The 19,003-nt window shown below is 32.5% G+C and overlaps 3 protein-coding genes and 1 pseudogene across 4 annotated transcripts; 1 reads left to right on the top strand and 3 right to left on the bottom strand.

Moving 5' to 3' along the window:
• Positions 1-2,297: 2,297 nt before the first annotated feature.
• On the bottom strand, positions 2,298-3,939 carry LOC121174590 (protein PLASTID TRANSCRIPTIONALLY ACTIVE 10-like). The gene has a single exon (XM_041014001.1). The coding sequence runs from the start codon at positions 3,859-3,861 to the stop codon at positions 3,397-3,399; it is 465 nt and encodes a 154-aa protein (XP_040869935.1). The 5' UTR covers positions 3,862-3,939; the 3' UTR covers positions 2,298-3,396.
• Positions 3,940-7,260: 3,321 nt separating this feature from the next.
• LOC102660222 (F-box/kelch-repeat protein At3g06240) lies at positions 7,261-9,310 on the top strand. 2 transcript variants are annotated; one of them, XM_006576678.3, is made up of 2 exons: positions 7,261-8,279; positions 8,951-9,310. In XM_006576678.3, the coding sequence occupies exons 1-2, from the start codon at positions 7,378-7,380 to the stop codon at positions 8,997-8,999; spliced, it is 951 nt and encodes a 316-aa protein (XP_006576741.1). In that variant the 5' UTR covers positions 7,261-7,377; the 3' UTR covers positions 9,000-9,310. The 2 variants fall into 2 exon arrangements, with proteins under 2 accessions (XP_006576741.1, XP_006576740.1); XM_006576677.3 differs by having other exon boundaries at positions 7,261-8,546; positions 8,951-9,308.
• Positions 9,311-12,562: 3,252 nt separating this feature from the next.
• On the bottom strand, positions 12,563-14,506 carry LOC102663639 (UDP-glycosyltransferase 72B1-like; annotated as a pseudogene).
• Positions 14,507-16,391: 1,885 nt separating this feature from the next.
• On the bottom strand, positions 16,392-18,291 carry LOC100807516 (hydroquinone glucosyltransferase). Its single transcript, XM_006576676.4, has one exon. The coding sequence runs from the start codon at positions 18,215-18,217 to the stop codon at positions 16,763-16,765; it is 1,455 nt and encodes a 484-aa protein (XP_006576739.1). The 5' UTR covers positions 18,218-18,291; the 3' UTR covers positions 16,392-16,762.
• Between the last annotated feature and the right edge of the window lie 712 nt (positions 18,292-19,003).

Below are 19,003 nucleotides of genomic sequence, written 5' to 3'. Positions count from 1 at the left end.
TAGAAACATTGATGAGAAAATTTATATGGTGCAACCAGAAAACTGTGTCAGGAGACCTAAAGAATATGGTTTGCAAACTGAAAAAATCCATTTATGGGCTAAAACAGGCATCTCGTCAATGGTACCACAAATTTCATCAAGTAATTCTCTTATTTGGTTTTGAGATGAATCTTGTTGGTGATTGTGTGTATCACAAATTCAGTGGGAGCAAGTATATTTTCTTGGTCTTGTATGTTGATGACATACTACTTGCCACTAATGATATAGGCATGTTGAACGAAACCAAGAGATTTCTATCAAGAAACTTCGAAATGAAAGATCTTGGTGACGCCTCCTTTGTATTAGGAATTCAGATACATCGAAATTGATCTCGGGGTATTCTAAGATTATCGCAAAGGAGCTATATCAAAAAGGTACTTAAAAGGTTTAGCATGCAGGAATGTAAATCCAGGGATACTCCAGTTGCTAAGGGAGACAAGTTCAGTCTCAAATAGTGCCCAAAAGGAAATTTCAAAATTCAGGAAATGCAGAAGACTCCCTATGCATCAGCTGTAGGGAGTTTGATGTATACCCAAGTATGTACGCGTCCGGATATAGCATACATAATTGGGGTATTAGGCAAATATTTAAGCAATCCAGGAATGGATCATTGGAAAGTAGCCAAAAGAGTTATGAGGTATTTGAAGAGAAAAAAGTATTATATGCTCACATACAAGAGGTCAGATCAATTGGAGATCACTGGGTATTCTGACTCAGATTTTGCAGGATGTCTAGATAGTTTGAGATCCACTTCAGGTTACATTTTCATGTTAGCTGGTGTTGCGGTTTCTTGGTGTAGTGCCAAGCAAACCCTTACTACTTCATCCACTATGGCAACAGAATTTGTGGCATGCTATGAGGCATCAAATCATGGAATATGGCTGAAAAATTTTGTCACAGGGCTGCAAATTGTGGAAGGAATTGAAAGACCACTTAAGTTATATTGTGACAATAAATCAGCTGTATTTTATTCTAACAACAATAGGAGCTCGACCAAGTCGAAACATATTGACATCAAGTTCCTCGTTGTTAAGGAAAGGGTACAGAGTGGATAAATTTCCATAGAATACTTAGGGACAAACTCCATGATAGCAGATTCTCTTACTAAGGGACTTCCACCCAAGGTATTTCATGAGCATGTTGCTCACATGGGTGTTTTACAGTTCGAGGAATCTTTGGTTTAGTGGGAGTTAGTCACTTTTATGTATTTTATGTTCTATGTTAGATTTTATGTATGCATACATTGACTTTTGGATATATTTGGTTATATACATATGGTTTATTATTTAGTTATTACACTTTGTACATTAAGGTTATTAAATGATCTCATTGAGGTAAAGTAGGACTAGTTGAAAATAGACGTGTACATACCACCTTCACGTAATTTTCATGCTACATATTTCATTACGAGTCTATGTCATTTGATTCTGTCAGCATTAGTGATCATTGATGGGTTTAGTTGTGATTGATACAATGAAAACTGTTTTGGTTCTACATGCGGATGTAATCAATGGACAAGATTTTTGGAATATGCTCAAGGCATGTAATGGCAAATTTTGAGCTCATAAAGTCTAACACATTCATAAGGATTGTAAGGATATATATACTTGTGACCAGTGGGAGATATTAGCAATTTTTGGGTCATACATATATATATATATATATATCACATAATTGAATGAGTTAGGACCATTATATAATTAGCCAAAATATTAAAGTGGTCTAATCAATATAAAAGTATGGTTAAGGACATATATGTCATGAAAGACTAATTATGTAGATACCATCATGAGGGGGCAAATTATAATTATCAAATTATGGGGTAACTGATGGTAGTTACCCATATAAGGGGTTATGGTCCTCCCATTTGTAGAGAGCAATGCGTACAATTTCTTTTTATCCCCGTCAGAAGAGAAAAATTCAGAGAAAGAAAAGAAAAAGGCTATCTACATTTGGAAGATCATAAAACCAATCTTCTCATCAACCTTTCGTCATCATTCCATTATGGCTAATCCAGGTACGCTCCCGCATTTAGTTTTTATCATGATTTTGAGTATGAGAGCACAATGGGATTCTATTCATCTTTATGTTGTTATTTCTCTCTACATGAATAGAAAGCATGTGATTAGGATTGATGATTGTCTGTTAGAATCAAATTAGGTTGATTGATTGAATCCTAACATTTGGAATTGAATCCCAACAGTGAAAGTGAAAGGTGTGGAACCTAGGAATTTTAGAAGCTTTAGGTCATGCAAGGTTTTAGCTTAAACTTCATCCACTTTTTGCATTATAACTTATTTTGATATCGGATTTTGAATTTTCACTTCTTCGAAGCTTGGGTTTCCATTTTTATCTATTACTGATTGACTGTTTTTTTATTTGTTTTCATCTAAATCAGTTAGTTCCAAAAATGCAATCGTTTTCGGTAGAACACGACATAGTTATTGTTTATAATGTTGTTTGTTTCAGCTATTCTCTTTAGAAATGAAGTGTTGTAAATTGTGGTTGTTGATGGACGATTGATCTATAGAAAGTAATGGGCGGAGGAGCACGATGACAGGAACACAGGCCGCCGCAGCAATGCCATTGTCTAAGATACAAAAAAAATCCATCAAGTACCCTAGGTGGCAAAAATGTTTGGGAGAAGAAAATTCGAGTCATGGTTCAAACTAGGCCACTTAATAGAAAGGAACAAGCTATGCATGATCTAATTGTTTGGGATTGTTTGGATGAGCACACTATTGTGTTCAAGAATCCAAACCAAGAGAAGCCTGCAACACCTTTGGTATGTTTCTTTTTTTTTTTTTTTGCAAGAGGAATTTATTGTTTAAATGTTGTTCAAGTGGACTTGTATTCGTTAAGTTTCTATTTCCATTTATATATTACTTAGTTTTTATTTGTTACTTTTTTTTTATTATTTGTTGTGTTCCAGATAAAGTTTTTGCACCTACACGCTTAACTCAAGAGGTTTATGAAGAAGGGGCTAAAGATGTTGCCTTGTCAACACTTTCTGGAATCGATGGTAACTTGTTCTCAACCAATTGTTATTGTATTAGAATTTCTCTCTCTTTTAGATTATGGGCTTTTATAGATTCATTCAACAATTTCATGTTTTTCTCTCTCTTTTATTAAAGATGTTTTAATTTTTATAAAGTTGACAACGAAGGTTATTGGAATAACCACCTTTAATAAGCAAGGAGGCTGGCATAACAATGGGTGTATTAAGACCGTCGTAAAGATATGGTGATACAAAGATGGTCTTTTTATAATGACTGTCTTTGAATAATTTTATAAAATACTTTGCATCCGTTCCTCTTTCACAAATTTCACGTCCGTGTTCCTCTTCTTCTTGCTCGCTCAAGTCTTTCTTCTTCTCTCATCTTCCTTTTTCCCAATCCAATCCGAAGCAGCAGAAAGTTCAGCATTAGTGTGATGTAAAATCAAAACCTTATAAGACTCCTCTTCCAAACTATCCTTGTTAGCCTCGACCCATTCCTTATATTGCTTGAGAAACACCCTATACCTATCCAAGCCCACGCCATCAGTGTCAATCCTCACTCCGCTCTCCACCTCCTCTAGCATCACCCTCCTCGCCTGCACCTTATGTGCCTCGCGGATGAATGTGAGCTCCTCCTGGTCGACACACCACCCACGAGGCGGCCAGTCGTGTGGCGGCACGAGGCGCACCACCAGTGGTCCCGCCCACGTCGTCATGAGAGGCTCCGAAATGTCGCCCTTGATCTCGAACTGCTTTGTGTAGAACTCTTCCTTGGTGAGTCCCATTTCCTCCCTTTTCTTCTTGCGGTAGTTAGGGCTTAGCATTTTGAACGCTTCGATGGCTTCCGGGGAGCGGAGGGGAACCTCCTCACCTTCGTTGAGGCTCTTGCACGCGAAATCGGCCTTCAGAGTGAGGATTTCCTCCCATGGGGCCCACCCGCGCTCGATTCAATTGCGGCAGCAGGCTTCATCCTCGGTTTCTTTGTCCTCGATTTCTTTATACCTTTATTTCTTGGAAAATAAATGCTAAGGAGTGCCTTAAGGATGCTTGGTTAAGGAAAAACAGTGGAAAGTTTTTATTGGAATGTATGGCTTTTATTGTTACTGATGCACTCCCACCATGGTTACCAATAAAAGCTTTGTATTTATTGATTTTTTAAGCCGTGGACTTAAGGAACTTGTTAACAGAATCTTAGTTTCTTTCTTTTTTCTTTTATTTGTTTCAATGCGATATCTTCTCTTTGTTCAAGCGTTATTTATCTTATACTTGGTTTAATTCAAATGTTTGTTCTGGGATTTTGTTGCTTTTCCCTTTAACTAAACATGTTCAGATGTTCTCACTTCTGATATTTTTATAAATATTGTTGGGTACTTTTTTAAATTCCAAAATGCATGAACCATGACCTTGGTCCTCTGAGGCCATGGCCACATTTCTTTTAATCTTTCCCGTAACCTTGTTAAAGAAATTGCAAAATACATGAATCTTGGAAACTTCATTGTGACCTGAAATCTTTCGTGGTAAGTGCATTGGACAATGCTCTATTGTCTATTCTTTTTCTTTATGGTACTAAGACTAAACTCTTCTGATTGGTATTATCTTGAAGTTTTTGGATAAAAGACTAAGTGATGAATTTGACAGACCAAATGAATCAAGAAACTAGCCATTTCTTTTCAATTTTCAATAATGTCCAGTCCACTCTCAATATAGCATAGTTTTCCTTGATGTATACTATGATTAAAACGGGTTTCTTTCTACTAAAGAATTTTTATGGAATGTTATACGAAAAGCCGGGGTTGTCCAATTTTTCTTTTCAAATGTTTATGCCAATTAAGTAATACTTTTCCATCTACTTTTCAATCACAAAAGGATTAATTTGAACAAACCATTTTATTAGGAGAAATGATACTTATACAACAACTTGTATAATAAATCTAACACTAGAGAGAGAAAGGGAAAAAAAGTAAGAAAAGAGAAAATTCTGAAATGTAAAAAATAATATGATAAAAAGAGAATTTTATGTTTGTGGCACTTGAGATCTTCATTACAATGCATAACTTTTTTGCAGACTTTCATTCTAGTTGCAATAATTTTTTCCCCTGGAAGTTATCATGTATATAATTTTACCCATATATTTTTTGAAAAAGCTTTGTGCTGAAAAAAAATGTTAATTAAATATGACATGTAGTTAGTGTTAATTAGTGTCTATATGGCATGTAGTTAATTAGTGTCTATATGACATCTAGTAATTCTAAATCACACGATATTTCTTCTTCTTCTTGCTTGAAATTAATTATATTGTATGAAATTATCATGTGCCTATAGTGTTAATTAGTGTCTATATGACATGTAGTTAGTTTTATTAACTTTTTCTCGTAAATTAATGAGGGTCATAATCATGGACTACTTCACTTATTTGCAGTCCCCTGAACCTGAAAAAAAAAACCGAGAAGGATCGAGAGACAGCTTTGTAATCTGCTTTTTTGGACTGATAATTGCTTGCACATTTTTTTTTTATCGAACTCTTAATTTATATAAAATCCATTCCTTTTTTAATCTTTATCAATCAATAGAAGTGATCTGCTAGGAACATTAGTGCGGGATATATTTATGTTTTTATTGGGTTCAAAGTCATCACTACTCTACTTATGGTTTTGGCTATATATTTATGTCTTTAAACGCTTACCCAATATTATTTATTTATATCCATGCATATAAGTTCATTTCCTTCATATATTGTTTCTCAGATTTTTGCAAAGCTTACCCAAGTACAAAAAATAATACATTTTAAGATGGTTGTCTCCACAACCGTCTTACAATGTGTTACATACTAAGACGGTCGTTGCAAGACTGTCTTAGTATGTAACACATTCTAAGGCGATCGCGTGTATATAGGACCGATGTAGAATGTATTATATTCTAAGACAATCGTGGAAACAACCATTTTAGAATGTTCGCACATTCTAAGACGGTTGTTAAAAATCGTCGTCATAGACGCGTTCTTTTATACTACAACGATGATCAACATCAATAATTATATGGCCACGAAAAGAAATAGTAAGATCAAGGGAGATAAGAAAACATAAAAAACATAAAGAAAGTAAAGGGCTCTATTCTTTTTGTGTAATCCATCTAAGATGAATTTTGAATATTCCCACTCCACCCTTGAACTCTATTAGAGTAGAGTAGACTTTTAGGTCAATAACTAACGTCATATGTAGAAAAGAACCGATTAAAATGTGATTTTTGCAGTAGTGTTTGTATGTATATCTATCTAATCAAGCAATTATAATACTTGAATTGTTGTGATTGAGTTAATATTTACACGATTGACTCAAGAAAATATTTACTTTATTGTTTTAAAATTTCGTAATATTTCAAGAATTCGTTAACAAATTCATTTATATGTTTTTTAATTTTTTTTTTCAATGATACATAAGAACAATATTAGTGGATTACAAAAATTTTAATTAATTGTGTACAATTATAAGATTTTCATTTTTTTCACTTCATTTTAACATAAGAATTCTGATTTGAGTTAATTAAGTTGTGATTGATTCATATTTCCTAGTGCTAAAAAATCTAATGATATATTAATTGTTAATAGTTTCAATTTTGCACGATTGTCTCAAACAAATGTTTACTTTATTTTTTTTAGGATTTTCTTAATATTTATGAGATGATATTATTTTTTGCTGAATTTTATGAGAAAGATATTAGCACATCAGTTTCTATTTTTATTAATATTTTGAGTAATAAAAAAATACATATGGTAGTTACCGCGGGATCCTGCTTCAATCTCTCTTGTTACTCCTAAAAGTTGAGTAGAGGAAGATGTACTCAGCATAAAGACTCTTTTTTCGTCAAGTTGTACCTATTGTTCAATTAAAATTTCAAATTTATTTTAGATTTGAGGTGTCTATTTTTTAAATTCTTAAAGTTTAAAATTTTGTCTTTTGGTTTTTGAATTTTAATAAATTACTTTAAATTTTTTTTTTGACAATAAATTAATAATTTTTAAATATTATAAATTAATTTTTATTTTTACTCATTTGAATTTACATGTTAAAACTGAAAACTGATATAAACTACTAAAAAATCATTATACATTATCATTTATTAAAAAAATTAATTTATCAAAATTTAAAATTAAAATTACAATTTTAAATTTCAGAAACTAAAAAAAGAATATTAAATAGCTGAGAGACATTCTCACCCATGGGGTATGGAACATTTGTACCCGTCTGGAATTTATTTTTTTGCATCGTACACGACGACTATATGACTGGTGCACGCTAGAAGGCGTCATTCCATTGCTAACCCTTACCAGTTGGCAAAGAAAGATGATTAGGAATGCCACTCTTGCCGCCACCATCTTTCCCGGCGAGTTGATCGGAGCAATTCTGTTATGGTTACCGGTGAGATCTGTGTTACGTTTCAAATGTGTGTGCAAGTCTTGGCTCTCTGTTATTTCTGATCCCCATTTTGCCAAATCCCATTTTGAGCTAGCAATTGCACCCACCCACCGAGTCCTGAAATTGCTCAACAATTTCCAAGTCAATTCCATAGACGTAGACAATGATGATGATTCCGCCGACATACTCTTCAATACCCCACTACTTCCACCACCACACGCTGCTCCCAAATACGTATACATTGCGGGTTCTTGCAGAGGATTTATACTCTTGGAACTCGTTTCGGACTTAAATTCCATTCATCTCGTCGTATGGAATCCGTCGACGGGTCTCGTGAAACGAATTCACCATGTTAATCATTTGAATTTGTTTGATATCGATTCACATCTATGTGGCATTGGGTATGACTCGTCAACCGATGATTATGTGGTGGTAACAATGGCATGTCAACGACCTGGTAGGGTGGTGAATTGTTTATCTTTGAGAACCAATTCATGGAGCTTCACCGAGAAGAAACAACTAACTGCTGCTTATGATGATAATGAAGTCGGACATGTTACGAGGGAGTTCTTAAACGGGGCCTTCCATTGGCTCGAATACTGTAAAGGTCTTGGCTGCCAAATTATTGTTGCATTTGACGTGAGGGAAAAAGAATTATCAGAGGTTCCGCGGCCACGCGATTTACCCGTTGAATCTGAAGATAATTTTATTTATGATTTGATCACAATGGGAGAATGTCTTTGTTTATGTTTTGTGCGCTGCCAGAACAGGACTAGAGTGTATGAAATGTGGACCATGAAGGAATACAAAGTTCAGGCATCTTGGACCAGGTCATTTGTTTTTTCTACTAGTTATTATTCTTATCTGTGTTCCATTTCCCCAATATGCTTCACCAAAAATGAAGAAATTCTGGGATTGAAAGAAAACAAATTGGTGAGAATTAATGGCAAAGGCGAGGTGTTTGAGCATCGCCCACGCGACAATTTTGCAGGGCGGCCTTGTTTACATGTTATATATACAGGGAGTTTGTTATCACTCCCTAGGACGACTTTGAAAAATTAAGCAAGTGAAGATGAACTTCAATCATAGACAATAATGTAATACTCTTCAATCCTTTTCACCAATTTATTACTATTCAAAAAGCATGCCATGCATAATGGATTGAAACTAATAAAGTTGTGATTGAATTTGTCTTGCATGTTGTTGGTTTAATTTGTTCCTTATACTGATACTGATATTGATCATGTTCATATGCCTTCTGTCACGTGTAATTTCATGATATCTCTGAACATACCTGCATGTGCAATGAATGAATGATTATATATAGCTTCTAACTTTTTCATTCAAATGTTCTCTTCCTATGTCCAAATTTTGTTTAGCTGCATAAGCTATGAGCATGAGACAGGAAACTAACATAGTTATATAGGGGCTAGGGTTAACATGTTGCATTTTATTCCTACTCTGCACTTTGGTAAACATGTTGTATGTACTTTTACCACAGGGCTGTATGGTGGATAAGTGGTGGACGGACAGTGCTCGAACTGAACTGAATTGGTGGCGAACCAAACTGCACTGTACAAACCAAACTGTTTTTTGATAAAAACTCAACTGTACTAACTGGTTGTTTGATTTGTCAATTTCTATCAGAAGTATCTTATGCAGAACTGATTGATGAAAATAAAAATGGCCATCTTTGGACCTATTTCAACTCTTCTTTGTGTCGGCTATTTTTTTTTCTGTGCAACATGTTCTGTTTCCTTTACATTCAACAATCCATTGCTCCTTAATCTTGACTTCTGTTCTGTCTAAATGAAAACCACTCTCTGATTATTGTATGGCTGAAACCCATTTGAAAAAGTCTTAACTTCCTCCTGTTAATGGATATATATCACCATCAACTTTTGAAATTTGAATACCAAAGCCAATATATGTGACTTAATTGGAGCTGTTATTGTAAACCAACGTATAAACTTCATTGCAGTGCTCTTGAATATTTCTATTTACGTTTGGCAGCAGTAATTGTGTGAAGTATTGTCTGTTTATTTTTAAAACAATCTGATATTTAAGTATGGAGAAGTAAGCCTTACTGATTATGATTGTGCTGAAAATTTGAAGGATTGTGTTAGGGCCTAAGATTTTGCAAGTAAATGTAGTATTAAAGTTAAAGGGGTGGGAAGGGAAACGATCAAAATTAGGGATCTGTCACGTGTGTAAGATGTATAGGGAGGTAGAAGTTGGAATATGTAATGAAGATTGTAGCATTCTGTTATATAAGATGCATAGAACTGATAGAAGTGCTTTGCTTTCTGAGATCCATTCCATTGTTTATAATTATTATTCTTCCCAATGCCATACCTATCCGTTATTGTACATCCTTATTATTTTTCCCCCTTAATATTTGTTATTGCTTCACACTTCATCCTTTTTCTTTTCCAGCACTTGTTGCCTTCTTCACGCTTAACTTTCTTCACCGTTGTGTAAACATTGGTCCCTTGCAAATTCTGATTTGGAATATCATTGCAAGGTTAAGTTTCTTCAAAAGAAATTCCTTTGAACGTTGGATGTGCCAATTTGTGGGCTTTGGCACCTTCTTTTGCGTAGTAAATAAAAAGAATTGTTTTTGGAAAAAAATTATGTTTCGTTCCTTCTAATTTTAATTAAATTGGATTTGATTCAGATTGTTTTAAATTTGAGTCTTATATTTTTAAAAATGGGTGGGTATAGTCCAATGCGCCAACAAAGTTTACCTAAATAGGGACTAAATATACCTATTTTTTAAATTATATGAATCATTTTGATTCATTTGAAACTACAAAACTAAATTAAATTTCATTGAAATTACATGGATTAAAAATATATGTCTTAAATATGTTTTTATTCTCTTAAATTTGAGTAATTTTATTTTTAGTCTTTTAAATTTTAATTTATTTTTTTAATCTTTGAAATCTGCAAAATATTTTTTAGTTCTTTTATAGAATGTGAGACAAACAAGAAATAAGAGATTTATAATTTGTGACAATTTTTTAGCACTAAAATATAATTTTCTATTTTATATTTGAAAGAATTATTTTATGAGAGTTTAAAGTTTTCAAAATTAAGTCGGTAAACAAATAAAGTAAAGTGATATTTAAAACGGTTAATGCGTTCTTTTTTAATCTTCTACTGACTTCATATTGATAGTTTTTAACTACCAAAAAATTACACTTTAAAATATAAATAGAAAATCAAAATTTGGTAGTAAAAAATTTTCACATTTCTTTATTTGACTTACATGGTACAGAAGAACTAAAAAGAATATTTTATATATTTCAGGACTAAAATGAACAACTTTAAATTTAGAAGACTGAATAAAATAACTTTAATTTGAAAAATAAAAAATATATTTAAACCAAAATATATTTTAACCTGTTTCCATAAGGAGGGACAGAGGCACATCGGAGGGTGTGGGGAGCCAAGCTTTTTTAATTTTTTTATACAGGATTTATATATTAATATTTGAGTAACTATATATTTTCTATTTTGGAATAATATTTAGGAGTTATTTTTTCTTCTTTTTTGTAAAATATTTTATCCTCATTTTCTAATATTCATTGTGAAGATAATTATTTTCTCTTTTTAGATAAAGTATTTGACAGTCATTTATTTTTTTCAACAGTATTTTTCTTCTGTCATATATTTGAAAGGTTATAAGTTATTACATTTACAAGTCTTTATTAGCCATCCGTTGATATCGATTTGTTTATAACTGATTTGAAAATTAAAAGTAATTGATTAACATTTATTAATGGATCAAATAATTAAGTTGAATTACGAACAGTTAATAAGGGATTGGAAGTGGGAGGTTTGAGACAAATTAACAAGAGAAAAAGGGACAAAATATTTTTTGAAAAATAATTATCTCTTAAGCCATTTAATGTGAGAGGCAATTTTAAAATAAAATTAAAATTTATGATAAATTAATTAATTTAATTATTTTTATTGATCTTTGATGAATTATATATTTATTTCTTATATATAAGATTGATTAAGTTTTTTTATCGGTAAGATTTGAGTATGGTACCTGGAGTTTGGTATTAACTAAGCTTTTTAATTGGCGTTATATAATATTTCTTATATTTAGGGTCTCGAGATAATTTTAATTTTTATTATATATTTGTCATGAAATTTCGTTGTGACATGTAAAACTAATGACTAACAATTATAATCTTGGGTCTTAATTTGTTTTCTGTTTAAATATATCTTTTATTAATATTTTGATAAACTAAAACTGCTAATATAATTATATATCTTTAAGGAAATAAATGCGTTCACATGTCATCACTCTTATAGTCTAGAATGGGTAGAGAAATAAATGCTGACATTTTGGGTCCACATTGGTGTAAATTCTAGTATCATTATCTTTGTTTATTATTTCATTTTTATTATAGGCCCAATTAAGTTAAATGGGTTGAATTCTTCTTTATATATAACATTTAATTTGTTTTTAGACAAAAAGTTTATATATAAAGAATAATAAAATGAACTTTGACATATAATAAATATGTAACAAATTTAAAATGAAATTTGTTAACTGACTCTTTGTAAAACATGTAGAAAATAGTTTAGGACTACAAGAGCATAAATGCCCATAACTTATGTATTTGGTTATAAATCTACTGTTTCACTTATGATATTTGGCCACCATTTTCAGTTTTTTATCCTTTAATTGTTATTCTAACTATTTGTTTCAATTCTTAACCCCACACATAATTGACTAATAACAAAAAATTCCAAATTAATTATATAAGCACCAATTTCAATGGCTTATAATATAAAAAAAATATATATATGAAGAAACAAATATGCATGCAAATGCTTGTCTTTCGGCTAGTATAATATAATTGAAGTTTTCTAACTTATCCAAGAAAAAAAATGAAATTAAACAATCCTATAAAAATATAGATGCAATTAATTAATCATGTATTTTAAGATGATTAATATAATTTTCTTAATTGCACCAATCATCTTCTGTGAAGTTGTTTAGCCCCATTTCTAATCGAGTAAAATAGAAAGCCCCAACCTAAGTTGTATCAATTGTGCAAAAGTTTTAGTTAACATTATGCAAACCCCAAGCTTAAACTTTTCCATTTAGTGCCAATTGTGTTAAGGCCATTGTTGAGGATCCTTCATCCTTCAATGCATGCATCAGCAGCAACACCTTTCAACTTTTTCATTCTCTGGCGAATTCCCTCACCTTCTTCCCCCACCATTTGTTTCTTTATGACCCTACCTATCTCTTCCCTTTCCACAATCCCATTCTGATTTACATTAGCCCTAAGAGCCACTTTCAGACCTTCAGTTAGCAAAACAGCATTCATCTTTTGCCCAGCAAAGAGTTGCCATGCTATTAGTGGAATCCCTTGCACAACACCTTCAATTGTGGAGTTCCAACCACCGTGGCATATGAACCCACCAATTGCACCATGAGCAAGGATTTGAATCTGATATGCCCAATAAGGAACCACCCAACCACGCCCTTGTGTTGTCTTCAAAAACCCATTTGGTAAAAATTCAAAAGGGTCCTCATTTTTAGCACCAAAATGTCAGCAATAATGCCAAACTTGTTTGGAGGTCTTGACACCCACAAGAATCTTTGACCACTCAATTCCAAACCCCAAGCAAGCTCGTTTATTTGCTCTTGAGAAAGTGTGCCACCACTTCCAAAGGACGCATACAAGACAGAATTATGTTGTTGCTTGTCCAACCATCTCAAACATTTTGTGTCACTTCCTTGATCATTGCATGACTCATTTTGCACAAAGGGTCCTATTGCATCAACAGAAGAGATTCATCTTCCCTCTTCTTATTGCAAGGCCCTTACGGTCTCTTCTTCCATCTCAAAAAAGTTGTTAACCAATATACCATCAGCTAAATAGAATCTTTCACTACCTTAAAAAAAGTTATTAACCAATGTATCATTAGCTAAATATATTTAGAATTAGTCTCTCGTAGCCGTCCCAAAGATTGAAACTCCTATAAATATCTTCAAAGTCTCACCATGATGAAATTATTACATGAAACTATCATGACCCAATTAATCTATGCATGATACATAAAATAATGTTATTAATTATTTTTTGTAAATTGAAAAGCTTGACTGTGTGTCATGTAGAAATTGATTAGAACCATAGGCATGTAAATGTCCAAAATTATGTAATAATTTCTTTTTATCTGAAAGTCAAAAAATCCTAATTAAACTAGTAATCATAGAGAAAATAAAATAGAACCTATCATTGCCTTTAAGAAATTGCTTGTATGCTACACCTGATCAATCTTTAAGAGGGTATGGTAGATCAGTCCCATGAATGGGTATGGAATCAGGAATCTCTATAGGTTCTAAAAGGTGTTTGTACTCGCAAGAAATTGTCTTGTCTGGCATGGAATTAAGAATACAAGCACAGTAATAGTAACATAGTCGTGGATGGGAAAAATGTGTATATAATTTATTAACTTATAAATATTTTATAAATATTGGATAAAATTATCTATCCAACACAACTTTTTTCTTATGCAGGTGCTGAACTTGCAAAAAGACTGTCTTATGCAGATACCTAACTATTGCTATATATGCACCATAGCTACTATGGTGAGTTTAAACCTTAAAGCTTTGAATATTTAGATATACTCAATAGTCAATTTTCTCAATTTGTTTGGTTCATAAGCACATTAAGGCAACTGGTTTTCTCTCCTTTCTCCTAATTAAGAAACACGAAGCAAAAAGTATCTTTCAGCTTCAAGAAGAAACACAATTCACCAGTATTCTGAGTTTACCTTTCTTTCAAACTACTGTGTTGTTTGTGCTATATCTGCTTAGTAATGGTTGCCTCTTTTCTCAAATAATAATAAAATTAATAATAAAAACAATAAAAATTTGTTGGCATGTTCCAACCCCATTGCCTAACAGTGAGATTGGGATTTTTATCCCCATTTGAGGAGGATGAAAATAAGGTGTATTTCTCCCATTTGCTTATACACATTCTGATCTATTTAACCCATTACTTGCAAGACTCTGATCCATTGCTTGATATTATTTAGCAGGTGCCAGAACCAAACCAGAAAACTAAAATAATAAGGTTGATGTACAGCACTTGTTATTCTATGTTGCTGAATTTGTCTACATTTTTTTGTAGCTCTAATTAAACCTTGGCGACTGAAATGTCTTCCGGCATTTCAAACATTAGGATGGAAAAGTCAAAAGGGGACGATGGTGAAGCTAGAAATTTTCGTTATTGGTTTGGTTAGGGTTTTGAATTTTGATGTCTTAAGTGGTAAGGTTTTCTATTGAGGAATTAATGTTGTGGGGGCAGTAGTGCCAGGTCTTGTTCCTGTTAGAAATCAGTGATTCTATTGTTCTATATATAATATTCCACATCACTGATTCACTGTGATGATTTAATGGATATAGTAGAGTATGAGAATTTTTCTTCATAGTTTGTTATCTGCCATTGAGAATTGGCTTTATTACAATTTACACTGCAAAAATTTAAATTTGTTATATATCTTACAGCATTATTGCTATCTACTATTAGTTATAACACAACTAGAATTAATAATTGTCAAAGAGGTTCCTTTCATCTGTGAACCCTCATATAAAGCATGATGTATCTGCAATTTCATTTCTTGAAGAAATGAGAAGGACTCAAGGGTGTTGTTTTATATATATTCAAGAGTTCCTCTTTAGTTTCAGTAAGACATTTTCCACAAGGCTTCAAAAGCCTCTTTTTAACTTATGAAAAATGAACCAAAACATTTTTCTTTTTTTGAAATACTTAATCAATTATCTTAAAATTTTCTCTTTCACTTTTACACTAAATCAGATTTACATTGACCCTTTAAACAATTTGTCTTATCAAGTTTCTAACCAAAACTAATGAGTTAACATCACTAGAAACAGTTTGTGTGTCCACCATTATGCTTATTTTTTTGGTCTGATTAGAAAAAAAGAGAAAAATTATTACAATGCATTTACTGATTTTTAACACCATGTTGACTTGTTCTACCCCTTTCTTCCTACAAATCAATAACTGAAACAAACCATCCCAAAACCCATATTGTGCATTTTACCCATATCTGCTCTGGTATATGATGCACTAAAATACCAAATTTTTGCCTAAATTGTACATCTAAAAAATCTTCCCAAACTCTCAACAAACAAACCAGAAACATAATAATCTACTTTGTCATAACCGTGCTATTGACTACTAGCGTGTTCTGAATTGCTACCAAAATCGAAAAAGTGGCAATGGCGGTGACGCAATGGTGATGACCATTGATAGAGTGGCAACAACGGAGTGAAGGTTCAAGAGAATGAGGGTTTCAAAGTGAGCCAAAGTAAGGCGCCAGAGAAGAGGTTTAGAAATATTAAAAAAGATTCAACATCGGTTCTATTTAAAAATCAATGTTATCTATGCATTTAACATCAGTTTTCAAAAACTGATGTTAACTAATTACTAACAATATCAATTTTTTGAAAACCAATATTAACATTGTACTAGCAACATTGATTTTCAAAAAATCAATGTTAAGTTTTTGCTAGTGACATCGGTTTTTTAAAAATCGATGTTAAGAAGTTCCATTTATTTGAGGAAATATCACCACGAATAATTTAACATCAATTTTTCTTGTAACCAATATTAAATTGGCGATGTTGATTGCATATTTTGTAGTAGTGTGGTGTGTTCTTCTTGCCTATGTAGACATGTTTGTGTTCATTTGTTGTTTTCAGCATTGCATCTTCTCATCATCCTTAAGTCATGTATATCTTCTAATGTGTACTCTTGACTTAAATTACCTCTAGAATTATGCTTTTAGTCATAAACTTATGATACCTATGATACCTGCACTTTGGCATAGAACTAATGATTTTTCTTTTGCTTTTAGTTTCTTGCTTCTAATGTTGGACACACGTCATATTTGAGAAACCAAGGCCATAGGCTAATGCTTGTTGAGAAATCCTTTTTTTTTTTTTTAACTCACTTCGGGACAAACCATTAGTAGCAAAAGTCCAAAGGACTTAAATTAACTTCATAAATGTTTGTTGTCATTAAAACATATATCTCATAAAGGTTCTGCTTCAATAAAATTTTCAATGTGGTGTTTTATATCCCGTGAGAAAAAGGTTTTAAAATTCGTTATTTCTTTCCAGAAACAAAAACTTTATTTATGCTCTTTGCAATATTTATTTAATAATGTATTTGGAGTAAATGGTGTCACATTAGCCCCCCAAATACCTAGGCACGACCTTGACATGCAAAAGAGGCCTATCTACATCCTTTTATATTCCTACTAATTGCATCCATTTAATTGTTGATTGATGCATGGTCTTTGTAGAACTACCATCTTCTTTTATTGCATTAATAGCAGCTTCTTTCAACCTCTTCATTATTTTTCTCATTTTTCCACTTTCAATTTCCATTAGACTCTTTATCACTTCAGCAACTTCTTCCTTTTCCACCACTCCATTGCCATTCCCTTTTAGCCTTAGTGCCACTTTGAGGTCATCACTTAGCATAACAGCGTTCATTCTTTGCTCTGCAAAGAGAGGCCATGCTATCAATGGCACACCTTGCAACACACTTTCAAGGGTTGAATTCCAACCACAATGACTCATGAACCCACCAATTGAACTATGGCTGAGAATTTCAATCTGGGGTGCCCATGATAGAATCACCAAGCCTTGCCCCTTGGTTCTCTCCAAGAATCCATATGGTAAAAATTCCAATGGATTCTCATTTTGACCACTGAGATAAGCACTACTAGCTGAACTACTAGGTGCTCTTACCACCCACAAAAATTTATGATTACTCGATTCTAGGCCCATAGCTAGTTCAATAATTTGAACTTGTGATAATGTGCCACCACTCCCAAAAGAAACATATAGAACAGACTTAGGTTGTTGTTTGTCCAACCACTTTATGCAGTCTAATTCAATGGGCCCATCGGACTCAATGCCTGTTTGAATTATCGGCCCAATAGGGTAAACAGGAGGGTAGCCATTCCACTCTTTAGCCAATGCTCTTATGGGCTCTTTTTCCATTTCAATAAAGCTATTGATGAAAATCCCATCAACTGTGCAAAAACGTTTAACACGTTGAAGGAAAAGTTCATAACCTTGACTTGATCGATCTTGAATTTGGTGGTGGAGATCAAGGCCGTGTATTGGTACACAACCTGGCATTTGAATAGGTTCTGGAAGGTCTTTGAACTCACATGATGTGTCTTCATCCAACTTGGGCAAGTGAAAGTACATTGAAAGTGTAAAAGCCGATTTTGGAAAGTAAATATATGACAACATGTTGAACTCTTTGGCAAAATCTAGTGCTTCATAGGCGAAGTTATCAACCACTAGGGCCACAAGGGGAGTCCTTGAAGTCAAGGACTTTAAAGCATTGTGTAAAGAGGGCAAAGAGTAAGTCACTGTGAGTTGCATTCGGATTGCAGTTTCAAGCCCCTGTGGTATGTCAATGGGGTCCACTGGTGGAAGGAAAGTTGGGGTTATGCTTGGTGAGAGTGTTTTAAGAAAGGATTTTGAGACACTTGAGAGAGACCCAAGTGTGGGAATGAAGGCTGTGACATGCAAGAGAGGGTGGAGTTTAACAAGCCGTTTGGAGAACTCAAGAATTGGGATTAGATGGCTAAATCCAGGACCTGGAACAACTGCTATGTGAGTTATTTTCTCCATGATGCGATGTGTTGTTGGTTTAGGTATGATTTTGTGGGTGAAGGGCATAGATTGATGAACTTTTTATATGTAAAATATCTTTGATAGTTAAAATAACATCCGAAAAGTTTTCCTACTCGAAGTATAAGGGTTAAAAATGTAATTTTCTATTAAATGGTTGAAAGTTGTGAAAGTCATCTATTAATGTCCATTGCTATTGTACATTAATGATTTTTATGATTTTTGTCCATTAGCATTGAATTTTTAAAATTATTGTAATCAATGATATTTAAAATTTGATAGCCGACATTAATGGTAGAAAATCAAAATTCAATATAAGACATACAGGATGTTTTTCCTAATATTGATTTTCAGGTTATATGTTGGATAAAATTAATTGTAAGCGGAAAAGTTAGTCGAAAATTTTTAAATTAACTTATTAAATTATAAATGTTGGATAAAATTAATAATTAAAATATATAAAATGACATATTAAAAAAGTAGTAAGAAAATTAAATAAATATTTTAAGGATAAAAATAAAATAAAATATAAAAAATTATAAGTCATTTTAAAAAATATTGCTTTAAGTAACGTTTAAAAAATATTAAAAATTACTTTAAAAACTTGTATATTAAGCAATAAAACAAAATTTCAAGCTAAAAAAACTAAAAACTAACTAAAATAATTTTTTCAACATAACCTAAATATTATGATAGAAAATCATTAGCATCTAATGTTTTTCATTTTTCCACTATATCAATATTTTTGTTATTCAAGAAATTGATTTCAAATTTAAAAATATTTTATTTTATCACATGGATATCATTAACAATAAACGAGGTAATATTTTAATT

The sequence above is a fragment of the Glycine max genome, chromosome 3 (assembly GCF_000004515.6).
Source record: "Glycine max cultivar Williams 82 chromosome 3, Glycine_max_v4.0, whole genome shotgun sequence".
In the NCBI taxonomy this organism is placed as follows: Eukaryota; Viridiplantae; Streptophyta; class Magnoliopsida; order Fabales; family Fabaceae; genus Glycine; species Glycine max.
Note: the sequence above shows the minus strand (reverse complement) of the source record. Positions and strands in the feature narration are given on the sequence as shown.